Below are 16,206 nucleotides of genomic sequence, written 5' to 3'. Positions count from 1 at the left end.
CTACTCTTTTGCCGGCAAACAACCAGGAATTTTTCACACTGCAGGAAAAATCCTTTCGACTACATACAACAAGTGAACAAACTTAACAACATGTTTTAGACATGTATCCTATGTAATTAACATGTAACATGTCAGTTACCATAGCAACCGAACTCTGCTACCAGAGAAATTGATCCAGCGCCCCTATAGAAATTCCGTCTCAACAACAGCTATTCACTACCTAATACTCACCATACTATTATATCACAAAGGCCCATATGACTGAGACAGAGATTTGGGAAACTGAATCATGTGGCCTAATTAATCAAAACTATCTAAATTTCATATGTACATTATATACAACTGCAGTATAATATTTTAACCATAGGTAAATATAAAAACATTTAATTAAGCCACTATTGGCCAATGAATCAGCTAATGGTAACGACTAAATTAATCAAGACCAGCTTGACGTTTTAAGTCTTTTATTTTAAAGGTAAAGCATAAACTTTAATCACTTTATTAGCTCATTTATTTATTTGCAAACATTTTTAATAAATCAGTATCTTTTATTTAGTTTAATGGCACAAAAGTCTGGCATTTCAAGATTTCTCAAAACCATGAAATATAGCAAATCATAACCCTATTTCCCTAAATTAAGCTTTCTGACCTGGAAAAGAAAAGACATTTAATATGCATTAAGTTGATCTTACGTGTCCCAAGAAATCGGACAGCACTTCGCCCTCAGGAATAGTCAGCCCCGCTCCCCTCAATGGGCTAAGTTTTTATACCTTTCAAACTCACTAATCTAACTAAAAATGATATTTCAAGAGTCTTTCAGCAACCTGATTGGTTGCTCATCGTCAGACCATCATGAGGCCACTTTTTCAAAATTCAAAACGTCAGTTGCCATTGTCCTTTCACATGAAGCGACACCGGCTTCCGTGGAATTGATACATTAACTGAAATCAGTTCACAGTTTCCTCCGTAGCTCGGCCATTCCGTCACTTGTCACTTCCTTAGCCTTGGAAAAATAACTTTTCAGAGCACATCCCGCACAGTAGTTTTTGTTTGGACTTCAGTTTATTCAAGAAATGTCTTTATGAAAAAGGCTTTTCCATCATGGCTGTGCTTGGCTCATCTCTGTCAGGCTAACCAATATTCTCCGAAAACCACAGGCCTCAAGCCTCTCACTCGGGCTAGTATTTAAACAAACACAAAAGAATAATTAATTCAAGTAATGAATGTCATTCTGTTACCCACCCGCCATTGCTAATGTTAACCCATTAGTATATGTCACCTAGCATAAGCACAGAGAAAAGCAGCACTTTGAAAATCTACTATTCTTCATGATGTCCAGCAGGATTCTTCATGTATCTGAAAAAGATAAACAGACACAACATAGACGAAAGCACATATGAAATGAGCACATGCCATTAATTAATCAGCCGCATTAATGTTGACAAAGACAATAGGACGAACAAAACATTGTTTGTTATTTATTATAAAACATACTTGCAAATGCAACATATAGCACATAACGTTAGTCCCGTGTAATGATGGGCGGAATTTTACTCTAGATTGGTTTAGTTCAACAAACCATGCAATAACTCATTAATATGTTAATTCAAGTTATGAGAGTTTTAATATCACGAGCCAGAATAAAATCATTTCTGAAGCTCGCTCCATCAATAGCATACATTACCCTTTTTTGCGGTCGCAAACGGGAGGATCTCCCGTTTGCGGCCGCAAAAAAGGGTTGAACATCTGGCCCCAAATCCATTAAATCGCTTTCATTTAAATTATTTACCTCTGGTAATGTGCTAAGCACGACTCTTGAAGCCTCTTTAATGAATACTATTACTAACCATCTGAGAGCCAGGAAGGCTGCAGTATGTTGTTTTGAAGAGCTGCCCTCACGTCTTGCACCCAGTGCTGTCGTCTGGGTGATCTGCAAGATTGCGAGGCCACTGGAGTAGAGAGGGAAAGGATGGTGCACTGGAGGAAAGGTTTCATAAGGCTGTGTCATGCTCGGTCCAAGCATGGAGAACTGCTGAGAATCCTAGCCTTCCCTGACTCTTTCTGAAGGTGTCAAGAATTCAAATACTTGGCCAAAGAAAGAAGAGGAAAATGGTGAAGGAGACAAAAAGACAGAGGAAAGATTGCTAGAATGCTGCATGGGCAAGCATACTTGGCAAGGACTGGTCTGACAGCAGTCTTGGGCAGCAGATGGAATAAGTTCTGAATAAGGTGGAAGTTATTAAGAATTTACCAAAGAGGAGCTGTCGCAGGTAGGAAGGGTCCTTTATCAGAGGGAGAAGCTTACCCTGATCCAGGGCGGTGTTGGCAGTAATAAGACCAGACGTCGACCATGATACCAACACTGATCCCCAAGACAGAAATCTCCACTACAGCAATAGACGGGTAATGGGTCAAAAACACATTTACATATTTATGTATCTTTATATAGTTAAGGTAGCACCCTAGAAGGGGAATTGTGAGCCTGTCCAGTACTGAAAGTTGGAAACTAACAAAGGTGGTAGGCCGCAAGTTTGAATGTAAAAACTGAGCCAAAGCGGTAAGCAGTTACAGCCACACAACTTTGCCAGACAAAGAAACATGGGTGTCTTGTAGCAGATTATTGATTCTAGTACCTTTAATCCGTATGTAAACCTCTGGTCCAGGAAGTTCCAACCACCATAGTGGTCAGCAGTCTTGTGCCTCTTAAATGCCGTGTCCTAGTCTTTCACCATCTGAGTCCCTTCCCTTTCTAAATCTATGATTCTGTGAGTAAAGAGAGAAGCAATCTGGTGCCATTGTGATTGCGTCCCAAGAGTTTGAGAAGATCTTAAAGTGTGTAATTTTCTCTGAGATCCCTTCCCAACTTTCTCCTGACCTGAAATCCTGACAAGCTGCCCGACAGTGTTAAAGACAAAAGCTGTTTCTTTTCCACTGCTCTGCAGCCCTATGGAAATCTGTACATCACACAGTACATCAGTGATGCAGTGGTAACATCATTGGGTTGATCTTCCTGGTGGGAGCTGGGACTAACCTGGGAGGAAGATATTCTTAGGACCACAGGATGTGAGATGAGGCACTTTGCACCCCTGAGAATTGTGGCATAGCCATAGCTGCAGCAGTATTAAAGATGTTGCTCAGGTGGCTCTGCGGAGCGAGATCATCTGAGGAGAGGGATTTGTGGTTCCAGCAGGCCTTTCAGGGGTCTGGAACCAAGAGGTGCTTTTGAAGATCATAAGCCATGACTTGCTCCCTCTCAAAGCGGCATATTCCTTGAGTGGATGTGGCGCTTTGTTGCGGTGTACATTCACAAGGAATGACAGGAGAGAGAAGATTGTAAAATGAGAGCGTTTGAGCAGCTTTTACAGCAAACAGGTAAAGCAGTACAACATTGGTGTCAAAGCAATTAAGGGCATGCTGTTGCCAGGGCTCAGGCTTGACTGCCTACAGAATCTGAGTAGTTAGTATTCCTGAGAGTGCCTAAGATCCATGCGCAAATGTTCTCAGACACTCCTACAGGGAAGGTAAGTGGGTTAAGTTCGATGAGCTTTGGTACTGACGTCAGAGGTGATGAGACAGGCATTAAAAATCCCTTCCAGCTACCGCAGATAATGGAAGATGCACGGAGAGCAGAATTTGTTTTTTGAATACAGTAAACCAAAGGCTATTGTCTAGACTTGCAAATTAGGGAAAGGACATCCTCATGGTTCACAAAACTCCATAAACACAAATACACGGAGCAAATGACCTGTTGACACTTTTTCTGTCTGTATACAAGCTTCAGAAAATGGGATTCATGGCGTTTTGAAGTATTTGTTGTGCTTGACATGATTAGAGTGTGTCAAAAATTGCTTTGTTGTTTCTTTTTGGTAATGCGTTTTCTGAAACTGCAAATTCTTCTCTTCTTTTTGAAGCCCCGGTTGCTGTTATGAAACTATTACAACCAGGCTCTTCTACCACGGACGTACGGAAACACTGAGATCTTGCACCATGGAAGCTGTGGAGTGGTGTCAGTCCATGGTCAACCCGTCGTCCAGCGTAGGTGTTTTTAATATGCCTTGATTCTGATGTAGAGTCCATGTACTGTGCAGTGGACTCAGGCTTTGCAAGTCAGGCGGGTGGTGTCCCCAGGCAGCACTAACATTCCCAGTTGCAAGGTGGACTGGGTGCAGGAACACACTTGGTAAATCCAAATTCACCTCCATGCACAGCTGGAAGCAGGAGGGAAGTGTGGAAGAAAATAGCCTCAGAAAATGGGAAACTGTGAAATGGAGACAGTAATTCGAGGTCCCTCAAATGTTCCCTGATTCCAGGCTCAGTAACTTGTGAATCCCGGTAATTGTGTGGGAGGAGGGTTTTATCTCTAAATAAAGTAGTCATAAATATTGCCTGACATAAATATCGGGCCCTAAATATGTTTTAGAAAAATATCATGCCATTGGGTGTAGATATTGCGTTTTTAACTCCAATGTGGCAGTATTTTCGTAAACACCGTTTAGAACGCAATATTTATTTAGGACTATATTCTAACAACAGTATTTTGGTACTAAACCCTGGGCAGGGTTGCGAAAGGGAGTTTCTGTCTGCAGTCGTTATCTCCGGGCAGTGTCTGGCCCCTCTAATTATCAGACTTCTAGTAACGAGGCCCTCTGTGTGAAGTGATTGTGAAGAGGCCCATTTTGTAATGTCATTGTGAAGTGTGGCACTAAATCATGAGTCGCACAAATCAAGTAGAGTATCTTTAGTCCTTTGGTCTCGTGGGAAACTGACATTAATTAAGACAACAACGAACGGCCGAACCCCGGGCTGCTACCGAGCCACCCCGAGACGCACCCACGGACCCTTCTGCTGCCACTCCTGCAAGTTCACCTGCATCCGGACCTGCACTACACCAGCACCGACCAAGACGAGCAACAGCAGCAGCCACCTGAAGTGCATCCTGCTCAACACCCGCTCCGTCCACAGACACGCCGTCGAGCTCTGGAACCTGCTCGACACCACAGCCCCAGACGTCGCCTTCCTCACGGAAACCTGGATGAACGCCTCCTCAGCGCCCGACATCGCCATCGCCATCCCAGACGGCTACAAGATCATCCGGAGGGACCGCATCAACCAGACTGGAGGAGGCATCGCCATCATCCACAGGAACACCATCCGCACCGCGACCAACACCGATGACACCCTCGCACCCGCCGAGCACCTGCACTTCCAGATCCACATCAACCCCAAGACCACCCTCAGAGGCACCCTCATCTACAGACCCCCGGGACCACGCACACAATTCAGCGAGGACATCGCCGACTTCGTCAGCCCGCACGCCCTCCCCTCTGCTGACTACATCCTCCTCAGGGACCTCAACTTCCACCTGGAGAACAACAACGACTGCAACACCACCACCCTGCTAGACAACCTCGCTAACCTCGGACTCAAGCAACTGGTGACCACCCCCACCCACTACGCCGGACACACACTCGACCCCGTCTTCTCCTCCAGCAAGGACATCGCCTTCAGCCATTGCACCGGACTCCACTGGACGGACCACAGCTGCGTCCACTTCAGCTTCAGAAGGACCACGATCCACCACCACCAGCAACAGGTTGCACGCAGAAGCTGGAACAAGATCACAGCCGACCAGCTCGCGACTTCCCTGAGCAAGAGCCCACCCACCAGCACAACGAACCCCAGCCAATCGGCCACCAACCTCACGAAGTGGATCAGCGATTGCGCAGACGACCCCGCCCCTCTGAAGACCCCGCCGAGCAGACCCCCTTACATAACCAAGGCCCACGATACCTCAGCAACCGCCTCAACTTCTACGCTCCCAAACGCCAGCTTCGATCGACCGGCCACACCCTCGCCGCCGTCCCCCGCATCCGATGAGCCACCAGAGGGGGAAGGTCCTTCTCCTACCTGGCCGCCAAGACTTGGAACTCCCTCCCGACCCAACTCCGCCTGACCCAGGACCACCTGGCCTTCAGGAAGCAGCTCAAGACTTGGCTGTTCGAGCAGTAGCGGACCCCCCATCCCCTAGCGCCTTGAGACGCTCCGGGTGAGTAGTGCGCTATATAAATGCTTTGATTGATTGATTGATTGATTGATCAAGTTGTACCGCCTTTAATGTTTAGGGAACTCGAGCTGTATGGTCTTTGCATAATTACATTCGATTGTTGTATTAAGAGTTGTTTGCAATTATTCATAATCCTATCAACTTCGAAATCATTCTCACAAATATATATATCTAGTTTGAAAAAAATAATAATTCTTTAGTTTTGGGCAAAGATTTTACAGAAACTGCAACAGCCATCTTATTTATTGTATTTATTCATTAAAGTTTTTTAAACACGACCTATCTATGTGGGTTTGCATCTCTGCACCTATAATGGATACATATATCAACATGGCAAAAAGTAGCACTTAAATGATTATCTTTACTGAAGGGAAACATAGCATTGTCCCAGTTAATGTAATTCTATAAAAGATAATAGTTTTCTGTGAGTAGTTAGGGAATGTGGGAGAATTCCAAATTTGAAGAAGAAGAATTGCAATTCGGGAAAAAACATAATATATCAAATGTCCAAATATTATGCCAAACAATTACATACCCTTAATTAATTAAATTTGGGTCCAAACGTGTTTAACGTGAACACTTACCTTCAGTAACGCTCTTTCTGCTGGATACCCTCATCTTTTGCATTCCGCCAGATGGCAGGCTGAATCTAGAAACGTTTTACCAATTACTCCTGTGCCTAGAAAGGTTGTTGTCATTGGGCTCTGCAGCAGGACTCCTCTAGACATAACAGTGCGGAGTGATGTATAGGAACAATCCCTGCTCACTGACATCATTTAACAACAAGCAGGCTGCACCCTTAGACACATTTCAACAGATTGAGAACCAAGAGAGTGGGCAGAATCCAACATAAATCCTTATTAACACCTAATTCTCCACTCCAGAGAGCGGGGAGGGCGGTAAGGAACCTGTCGTTAGACAGCATATCCATCAGAAGAAATATTATAGTAAATAACTTGCTCTTTGGATGGATACTTCTCACTGCAGATTCCTCACCTTCTGAATGGGCACCAAACAGTACCCCTAAAGTTAGTGGTTCTGAGGAATAGTTTTTACACAGTGGAAGTCCTGCTTGACCGAGCAGGTAAAATAGCCCTCAGTGCAGACCTGAGAATCAATACAATAGTGCCTGGTGAAGATGTGGACTAATGCCTGTGTAGCATCCATACAGATGTTCAGCACTGGGAAAGCTCTGTAGTGGTGGCTTTGGCTCAGTTTTGGATGAGCCCTAAGACCCTCAGGCAACTTCTTGTTGGCTAAGACGTAATACATCTTGATAGAGAGGACAGTCCATCTCAATAATTCCTTTTTGTCCAGCTTTTCTTCTCTTCTTTGAATTGGCACATCCAGCGATAAGTGTGTTGTCCACCTGGTGCTCCTTTTTCTTTTTGAGGTAGAGCTCTATTGGGACCCAACCTGTCAAACTTCTCCTCCTCTTTAGAGCGATGTGACAGAGAGAAGAAAGTGGGGAGCGTGACACACTGCTGTTCATGGATAAGGCAACACCACATTTGGAAGAAAGGATGCCAGATTCTGAAGTACCAGCATGTCAGGAAAGAATGTCATTTAAGAAGGTGGTCTGCAGTTCAATGATATGACGCACAGAAGTAATTGCAATGAAGAAGATGGTCTTAAGCGTCAGCAACGTCAAAGAACAGTTATACCTGTGTTCAAGCTGTTTCCACAATAAGATTCATAAAGACCAAGTCCAGGTCCCACTGCAGCATAACAAGAAGGTGCAGGAGGAAACACATATGTAAGCCCTTTCAACAAAAAAAAAACATCTCAACCAGTGATTTGTACAGAAAAGGCTGGTTAGGCAAGCCAGTAAGACCGAAAAGGTAAAAAAATAACTTGTAAGGCAGCCCTCATTAAAGCCATGCCAAGCCAAACACAGAACAAATAGAAGAACATCAGAAATCTTTCCTTGAAGCGGATCGACCTTACAGGCCACAAACTCTGCACAGCAGCCAGAATAGACTGACATTGTGGAGGGGCGGCGAATGACCCGAAACAAGTCCTCCACTTCTGAAGTCTGGTCGAAGTCACTCACCTGTCTCCACTCAGACTCCACGCACAGGGTATTGGTAGTAGGCTATGGAGGTTTTGGTGCTTAACCCCACCCTGATGTTGGCGACATCAGATCCTACCAGATGGGGGAGCAGACTGAAAGACATTTGATGAGTCTCAGCAGATCGGAGCATCAGGCTCTTTACACCCAGGCTCCTGCTAACAGTACCACCTCCCTCCTGACCAACTTCAGGACTTTAGTGACCAATGGCACAAACATCTAGAAGAGGCTAGAGTCCCACGGAAAGCATAATACATCTTCCAAGAACCCTTCAATGGAAACTCCTGAGAGAAAAAGGCCAGACACTAAACGTTTTATGCAATAGTGAATATAACTACCTAAATCTTGCCCCACTAGGTTAATGTGCATTGAACTGCCTCTGGGTTCAGACACTTCTTGTGGTCAGCCCAAATTATATATGCTTAGTTCATCCACCCAAGCATTCAAGGATTCTGTAGAAGTACACCTGAAGGCCCAGCTGTATGAGGATGGTATAACCTGTATAGTATTTCACTCTGCCCCAGTCTCAATCCTGCCCTTATTGTCACTTACCAGGGGCACTGCAGAACCTCGTTTCATCAGAATAATCAATGCCCCCTAGATCCTTCTTGCCTTGAATTTATGCAGTGGGCCTTCTGTTTTGTTTACCTGGGCATTATATATCAATGACATTAAACTGGTCTTCTAGGACAGTGTCATCTTGCATGGGAGACCCAACGGCATGTATGAAGTGCATTTATCCAAGACACTCTGAGTTAACTAACTCAAATGATTACAAAATCTCCTGCTGGAGCTGAACAAAGAATTTGTGAATCAGTTTGAACATACCTAAAATGTCCCATTTGGGAACGCTCTCAAGGCAGTTCAGCTCCCTTAGATTGTCACACATCCATAGTGGCATGTTACTAGGGAACATGTTTCCTCATTCCATCTTGTTCACAGCCAGCTGCTGTGCCTTCATTACCATACTTCGATGTTTTGGTAAACTGACTCCTCTCTTACATCCCTATATTTCTTCCAGCTATCTCGGGCTGCTAAATGCATGTCTGTCAATTCACAAGGACAGTTTCTTCTCTGCTACAAACTTCCATTAATTAGAGTCCTAGAGTTGTGCAACACAATAATATTTTATTCTTTTGGCGAGTGCCACACTACCATCATACACTCTGCTATGGAGACTGGCCATTGGTAGTCTCGATCACTGACAGAATAGCGACGGACCGAATATCCACCTACAAGAATATGGAGTACAGAATATCGATGGACAGAATATCAACATCCTATCTCTACAAAGGTAAGTACAAAAATATCGAAACCAAAATATCATTGTTTAAAATATTGTTGATTAAAATATCTTTTTTTAAATGTCTTAAAAATAATATAAAATTAATCCAATGATAAATAAAATTTATAAAAACATAGTTAGAATTATTTAAAAAAGTTAAAATGATAATTATTAAATGTGATATTAAATAAATTGAACATCGATATTTAAAAAAATGCTATATATTAACTTAATAATATCAATAAATAATTATTTTATTTAATTATAAAATGTGAGAAACATAATCAAAATTATACATACATATATACATATACATATATCTGTATTATAAATATTAAAATAAAATATATATATATAATCCATTAAAATATAAAAATTAATATTCATTTGTAAAAAGTATTTTACACTACATTAACTATAACAGTAGGGAAAAAGTTGGATAGCGTATTGGATAAAATTACTATTCCCACTCCAAAGATTGCAACAGTAGGTAACACGGAGTGTAACAATAGGGAAAGTGTTGGATAGCGGAGGTATTAAAATGACTATTTCCACTCCAGAAATTGCAACAGTAGGGAAAGTGTTGGATAGGGGGCGGGTAAACATTACCTTTCCGACTCCAGTGAGTGCACCTGTAGGGAAAGTGTTGGATAGCGGAAAGGTACACATTAACATTCCCACTCCAACAAGTGTAACAGTAGGGAAAGTGTTGATTAGTAGAGGGGTAAAATGTACTATTCCTACTCCAGTGAGTGCAACAGTAGGGAAAGTGTTGGATAGTGGGTGGGTAAAAACTTACTATTGCCACTCCATCAAATGCAACAGTAGGGAAAGTGTTGGATAGCGGGTGGGTAAACATTACTATTCCCACTCCAGTGAGTGCAACAGTAGGGAAAGTGTTGGATAGCAGAAAGGTATGCATTAACATTCCCACACCAACAAGTGTAACAGTAGGGAAAGTGTTGGCTAGTGGAGGGGTAAAATGTACTATTCCTACATCAGTGAGTGCAACAGTAGGGAAAGTGTTGGATAGTGGAGGGGAATAATTTACTATTCCCACTCAAGCAAGTGAAACAGTAGGGAAAGTGTTGGATAGCGGAGGGGAATAATTTACTATTCCCACTCCAGAAAAATAATAAACATTAATTAACAAATACTTAAATAATAAAAAATAATTTACCTCTCACCAAATACCCCTATAAAGAACACCACCACTATTGTAAAACATGACACAATTAACTTGATTGCTTATCAATTAATTAATGAACTAATAACAATAAACAATACAATTAAAAGCAATGAGTAATACAATAATTCATACTATTAACACTATAAAATAACAATAAATAAATATCATCTGAAAAAATAAAAAATGATATTAATTTTTAACTACTTGCCACACCACTCCCCTCTAAATACACAACTAATCATTAGTAATTAATAACCAATTAATCATTAAATGTTTTTATCTCTTTGTATGATTTTGAACTAAATCGAAGAAAGATATTTTGACTGACTGACTGACATTAATAAATAACACATTATTTACCACAATTAACACCTTAGCGGCTATGGAACGTCCAGCTCCAGTGCTTAACGTTCCATTGCGCAGGTGCAGCTGGAACGTCCAACGGCCGACGGCAGCACTCCCGAGGTAGTGGTGCCGTCGGCCGTTGGACTGGGCGCAGCACTTATGAGGTTAACAATATAAAATATTAAATACACAAATATTAATTAATACAAAAAAATGAATGAATGAATTATAATTTAATTACTTCCCACCCTACTCCCCTATAAACCCACAACCCACTCTTAAAAAAAGAACACCATTAAAATATTTACCAATTAATTATTAATAATTAATAACCAATTAATAACTAATTAATAACGTTCCAACCAATTTGATAGACTCCAACAACTGATTTTCTTGCAGAGTCAAAGGCAACCATACAGTCAAAAAGTGGGTGGAGAGGCAGCTGGGTTCTGGGAGCAGAGGTGCACAGTTACTGCATTGTGATGTAGTGTTCCTTAAAGAGGTGTTTTAACTCTTTACTGTTTTCAGGATGAGCAGGGATGCTGGCTGTGATGGCTTTGTAAATGATGTAGCTGGATTTGAAGACAGTGCGTCAGTGGGTGAGACTTGCTGCAGAAAGTAGGAAGCTACAGAGCAGTGCGTTACCACCATTACCCTCAAATCCAGTATTGTTTGTGGAGAAGTTGCTGTTTCTGAATTGGGGGTATTCATCCTTTTATTCGATCCCTATTCCCTCCTCGGTTTTTGCCCTCAAGTAAAATCATGATTATCGTGGAGCAGGTTTTACAACAACTAGAATATACTTCTCTTCTCTTACTTCTCCCTGGTTTGAGTAACTAAATACCTTACAAACTATTGTTATGTCCTGTTGGTTATTATGCTATATTACAAAACATTAGTTTAAGATTGTTGCTGTTCAACTGTACCACATTTTACCATTTATTATGTACGAGTAGTGTTGCTGAGGCTGCAGACATATCAGTTATGTCATATTTTTTAAGTTTAAAATGTAAAAGTGATTAAGTAGGAAAAACAGAAATAACAAACAGCAATTTCACAATATAATGACAATGTGCTGAAAAAATTTGAATAATAATAAGATAGAACAGGAAAATATTTGCAATTATATGTAGAAAACAGGATAAGGTGTAAGGGAGAAATAAAATAGAAATGGCAAAAATAAAAGCACATCTTATGAAGGTATCATAATTTTAAACAGTAGTGGGATTAGATAAATCATAGAGTACATATTATCACAGAACCAAAAAAGCAAACTATATTACTATTAGAATGGAAGCTCTAATAAGAATAATAATTTATTCAAGGAGGTTTAGATACTTCATCAGTTAACTGTTGATGTATGAAAGTCTTTAAAACTGAGGATTCTAAAAAAAATGGCTACAGGAGAAAAAAAAGAATTTTGTTTAATAATTAGAGACATTTGGATAGTATACGCTGTATCTAGTATAAATGAGTAAAGGAGAATGGTGTATGTCTATGTTTCCAGGCTGGTTACCAAAATTGATAGGTGGTGGGACATTCAAATAAAATATGTTTAATATCAGAAATTGTCACGTGGATGATGTCATCAGTGATGTGATTTGAGATGTCATCAGTGATGCCATCAGTGATGTCACTGACCATGTCATAAATGATGTAATATGTGACGTGATCAGCAGTGGATTGCGGGCGCATGAGTTATAGTGAGTACAACTAACTTTAACAGAGGAATTTCAATGGTTTTGTTCGAGTGCAATATCCAGCTAACTATAACACCCCTAAAACGTATGTGTTTTTCAGTGCACTCCATGGTGCCTTTCATGTTGTGCATTGAAGTGCACAATGTGCATTTTTAGCATTGCGGAGGGCGGTGCTTTCAGCACCGCCCGCCGCAATGTTAAAAATGCGGGACCTCCTAATGGCCCCCACAGGACTGCAGCCCTTGTGGCGAGCGGTGCCTAAGTATGTTTTACTATCTATAGGAATCAATAAAGTGGATGTCATTGCTTCTCTGCCGCTGAACAGACGCTGGACTCGCTGTGTGTGCCTCCCGTTTTCGCCAAATGCTCGCGGTACCCGCTGCGCGGGTCCCGCTTCGTTGGAGGTCACCCCTGTGAAGCGCTACTGCCCAAATTCATCCTTTGGTTGCTGTGACCTGCAGGGCTGCGAGCGTGTTGTGGGCGCAGGACTCCAAGTCCCAGGAGCGCCCACAACTCCCAATCAACAACAGCTGGGACGCTCTCCCTGCAGGCCCCTCCCCTGGCTTGTCAATGCGCTGAAAACCCGCCTTCTGACCTGCATTGGTGGATGTCATTGCTTCTCTGCCGCTGAACAGACGCTGGACTCGCTGTGTGTGCCTCCCGTTTTCGCCAACTGCTCGCGGTACCCGCTGCGCGGGTCCCGCTTCGTTGGAGGTCACCCCTGTGAAGCGCTACTGCCCCAATTCATCCTTTGGTTGCTGTGACCTGCAGGGCTGCGAGCGTGTTGTGGGCGCAGGACTCCAAGTCCCAGGAGCGCCCACAACTCCCAATCAACAACAGCTGGGACGCTCTCCCTGCAGGCCCCTCCCCTTCCTCTCCAGCCTGTATATCCTCAACCTAAGCTTCCCGCTGCGCGGGAGCGCGTGGGAGGGCGCCGGGAGAAGCCCGGGACAAGGGCGGGACCGTCTGTGGACATCAGGGGCCGAAGGAGACCGGGCTGGGCCCACTCCCTGACATCTTTTATTACGGATTAGCTAAGGTACTGTGTTTTATGGGATAACCTTTGTGGTCTCTTGACATTGTCTGCTATTGAACAGTGCTGCCCGGTCCACCACCTATTCGGCATCCTCCATTCTTCTCCTGGTTACCAGACGGGGGTCAGTTTGAAGAGGGTCTCTCTGAGCCCTCACTGAATTGCCCAGGAACAAGGACTAGTAGGGGGGGTTAATGCCATAGAATAGGACTAGACTCTGTATACATGGTCTTTATTAGATTTTTGTTGAATGCATTCGCCTTGTAGGTGATTCACTTGAGATCAACTGGGTCGAGACTACCCCATATTTGAACCCTAGCATTCCTCTATAATCGCTTTAGGATTTTGAACCTACAGAATCCAGAAATTGTTTATGCTGCATGATATTGTTTTACTTTTTGTCCTGCTAGACTTGTGGCCTGTCCTCATCACCCTATATCACTCACTTGTGTAGTTTTTGATTCTTGATACCATCCTTACTCTCTTGTAAATATGTCTAAAAAATTGGCCCCTGTCACTCCAGCACCACTTAAAACCTTAGATTCCTTTTTAGTCCAAGTGGTCAAAAAAATAAACAATGACAGAACGGAATCCCTAGGTTTGAGCCAATCACCAATTTTGCTCCCATTGAGCCCTGACCCTAGCGCACAAACATCTGGTACACCATTACCTGATCCTACAATTCACATATCTGATACTAATTTACTAGATATTGGCATAGATGACGGAAATTCCGATTTGTTAGCTGATCAGTCAACAAATGTAGTGTCTGACTCTGAGCAGAGCAACAGCAAAACACCGCTGCAGAAATTCCTTCATCTGTATCGCCTGTTATGCGACCTGTGAGAAATTGTAGAAAAGCTCAAGCAAAACGGGGGGGGGGAAAACAGCTAGGAAGGAAAAAGATTACCTCACCCCCTAGACATAAAGGGAAAAATGTGGAGCGCGATGACGCTGATGAGCTCAGACAAATCATCGACGATGATCTATTTAATAGGATTTCGGACATGATAGATATTAAAATTAAGACCATTATCAAGCCACTTATCGGGAAGATAGATAAATTAACATCAGAAGTAAAAAAGATGGGTGGATTGCAAAGCAAGTTGGTTAGTGACTTGGAGAATTTAGCCATTGAAGTTATTAAACCAGTAGTCATCGTGGAGGAGGACCCGGGTGTCGATACAGGCCCTATGGAAGCTCCACAACAGCCCACCCCGGAAGGCCAAATACCACCACCTGTGCCCACCCAGGATGTAATAAGAGAGCCCCCCATGTTACAATCTGTGGGACCAACCCCACTGCATTTAGGGGATGATTCTTCCCAATTCATTATGGAAGCCTCACCATTAGTCCTGGTATTGGCGAACGTCCCTGTTTTATCTCAGGAGCAAAAAGAATCTGCCCAAGGACTAAAAGACAAAGCTTTATATTGGCTCACCAACAATATGCGTATGACAGACCAGGGAGCTGACCAGCTAGCGGGGGAAATTGTCATGGCAAGGAGGGTATCATGGATTGGGAATAAGATTAAGAAGTTTAAAGGGGACTGCGTCGTACAAAATTTTGCTAACGCAGAAGTACTCCCTAACATTCTTGCTAATATCCTCCCACCCCAACGTAGCACTGGATCCATAATTCCCCTCACCCTGAAATTCTTTTATAATGAGACTCAGATGGCGACCTCCTCCAATATCTCCAGGCCTAGAAGGAACGCTAGAGCTGCTTACTGGGGAGGGGAAACTAGACCCAGACTTAACAATGATTGTTTTCACCCCATGACTAGCCGTGGGCTAGGGCAATACAATTTCCCCAACGGGCCAATGGCCAGAACACCAGGGCTATTTTGGCCCAATACAAATAGGTGGGGTCCAAATACTCCAGGTTATGATAATAGAGGCCAGGGCAATGGGTTTATGACCAGGCAGGGGAATGAACACTTTTTGACGCGACCTAATACTCCTCAGCCTATGTGGAACCCAGCAGCAAACGGATGGGGTCAGGTGCCTACTCCCTTTGATTGGGGATTGGGAATGGGAAACAGATATGGAGTTTTGTCGGGTCTAAATGACTGCGACTGACATATAGATGCTACAAACCAGGGGAAAGAGGCCATAGTCCAACTTCTGGATCAGACCAATTCACGCATCAATGGACCAGACCCCAATGAACCCAATCCCCAGTCAGTGCACGAAGACCATAATACACTTTTTACTGATCATCCCATATCCATGTCATATTTGCCTGACCATAGCCCGATTCAGGGTCGGGGTAGCGCTAATCTACATAGTCTAGTGGATGTAGGATTCAATGAAGTAACGCAAATATCGCAAGAGCCCGAAGTGGCATTGGTGCGGTGCCCAGTAACTAAGACATCTATAGACTCCTGTAGATTAATAAACTGGAACATAGCAGGGCTAAACGGTAAGCGTCAGGATAAATCCTGGTCAAGCTTTGTCCTAGGCCACCACATTATTGCCCTTCAGGAAACTTGGGACACTTCTGACAATTTGTGGTGG

At 43.0% G+C, this 16,206-nt stretch overlaps 1 protein-coding gene across 2 annotated transcripts in view; it reads left to right on the top strand.

The window, feature by feature from the left end:
- The window catches only part of LOC147688905 (peroxisomal carnitine O-octanoyltransferase-like), a 553,955-nt gene that overhangs the window by 475,253 nt on the left and 62,496 nt on the right, over positions 1-16,206 (top strand). For both annotated transcript variants that reach the window (XM_086941801.1, XM_086941802.1), the window contains one exon: positions 3,912-4,035. In XM_086941801.1, coding sequence (XP_086797927.1) covers positions 3,912-4,035 — 124 coding nt within the window. The remainder of the gene's footprint in view (positions 1-3,911; positions 4,036-16,206) is intronic.

This window comes from Lissotriton vulgaris, chromosome 10 (genome assembly GCF_964263255.1).
Source record: "Lissotriton vulgaris chromosome 10, aLisVul1.2, whole genome shotgun sequence".
NCBI classification, from domain to species: domain Eukaryota; kingdom Metazoa; phylum Chordata; class Amphibia; order Caudata; family Salamandridae; genus Lissotriton; species Lissotriton vulgaris.
Note: the sequence above shows the minus strand (reverse complement) of the source record. Positions and strands in the feature narration are given on the sequence as shown.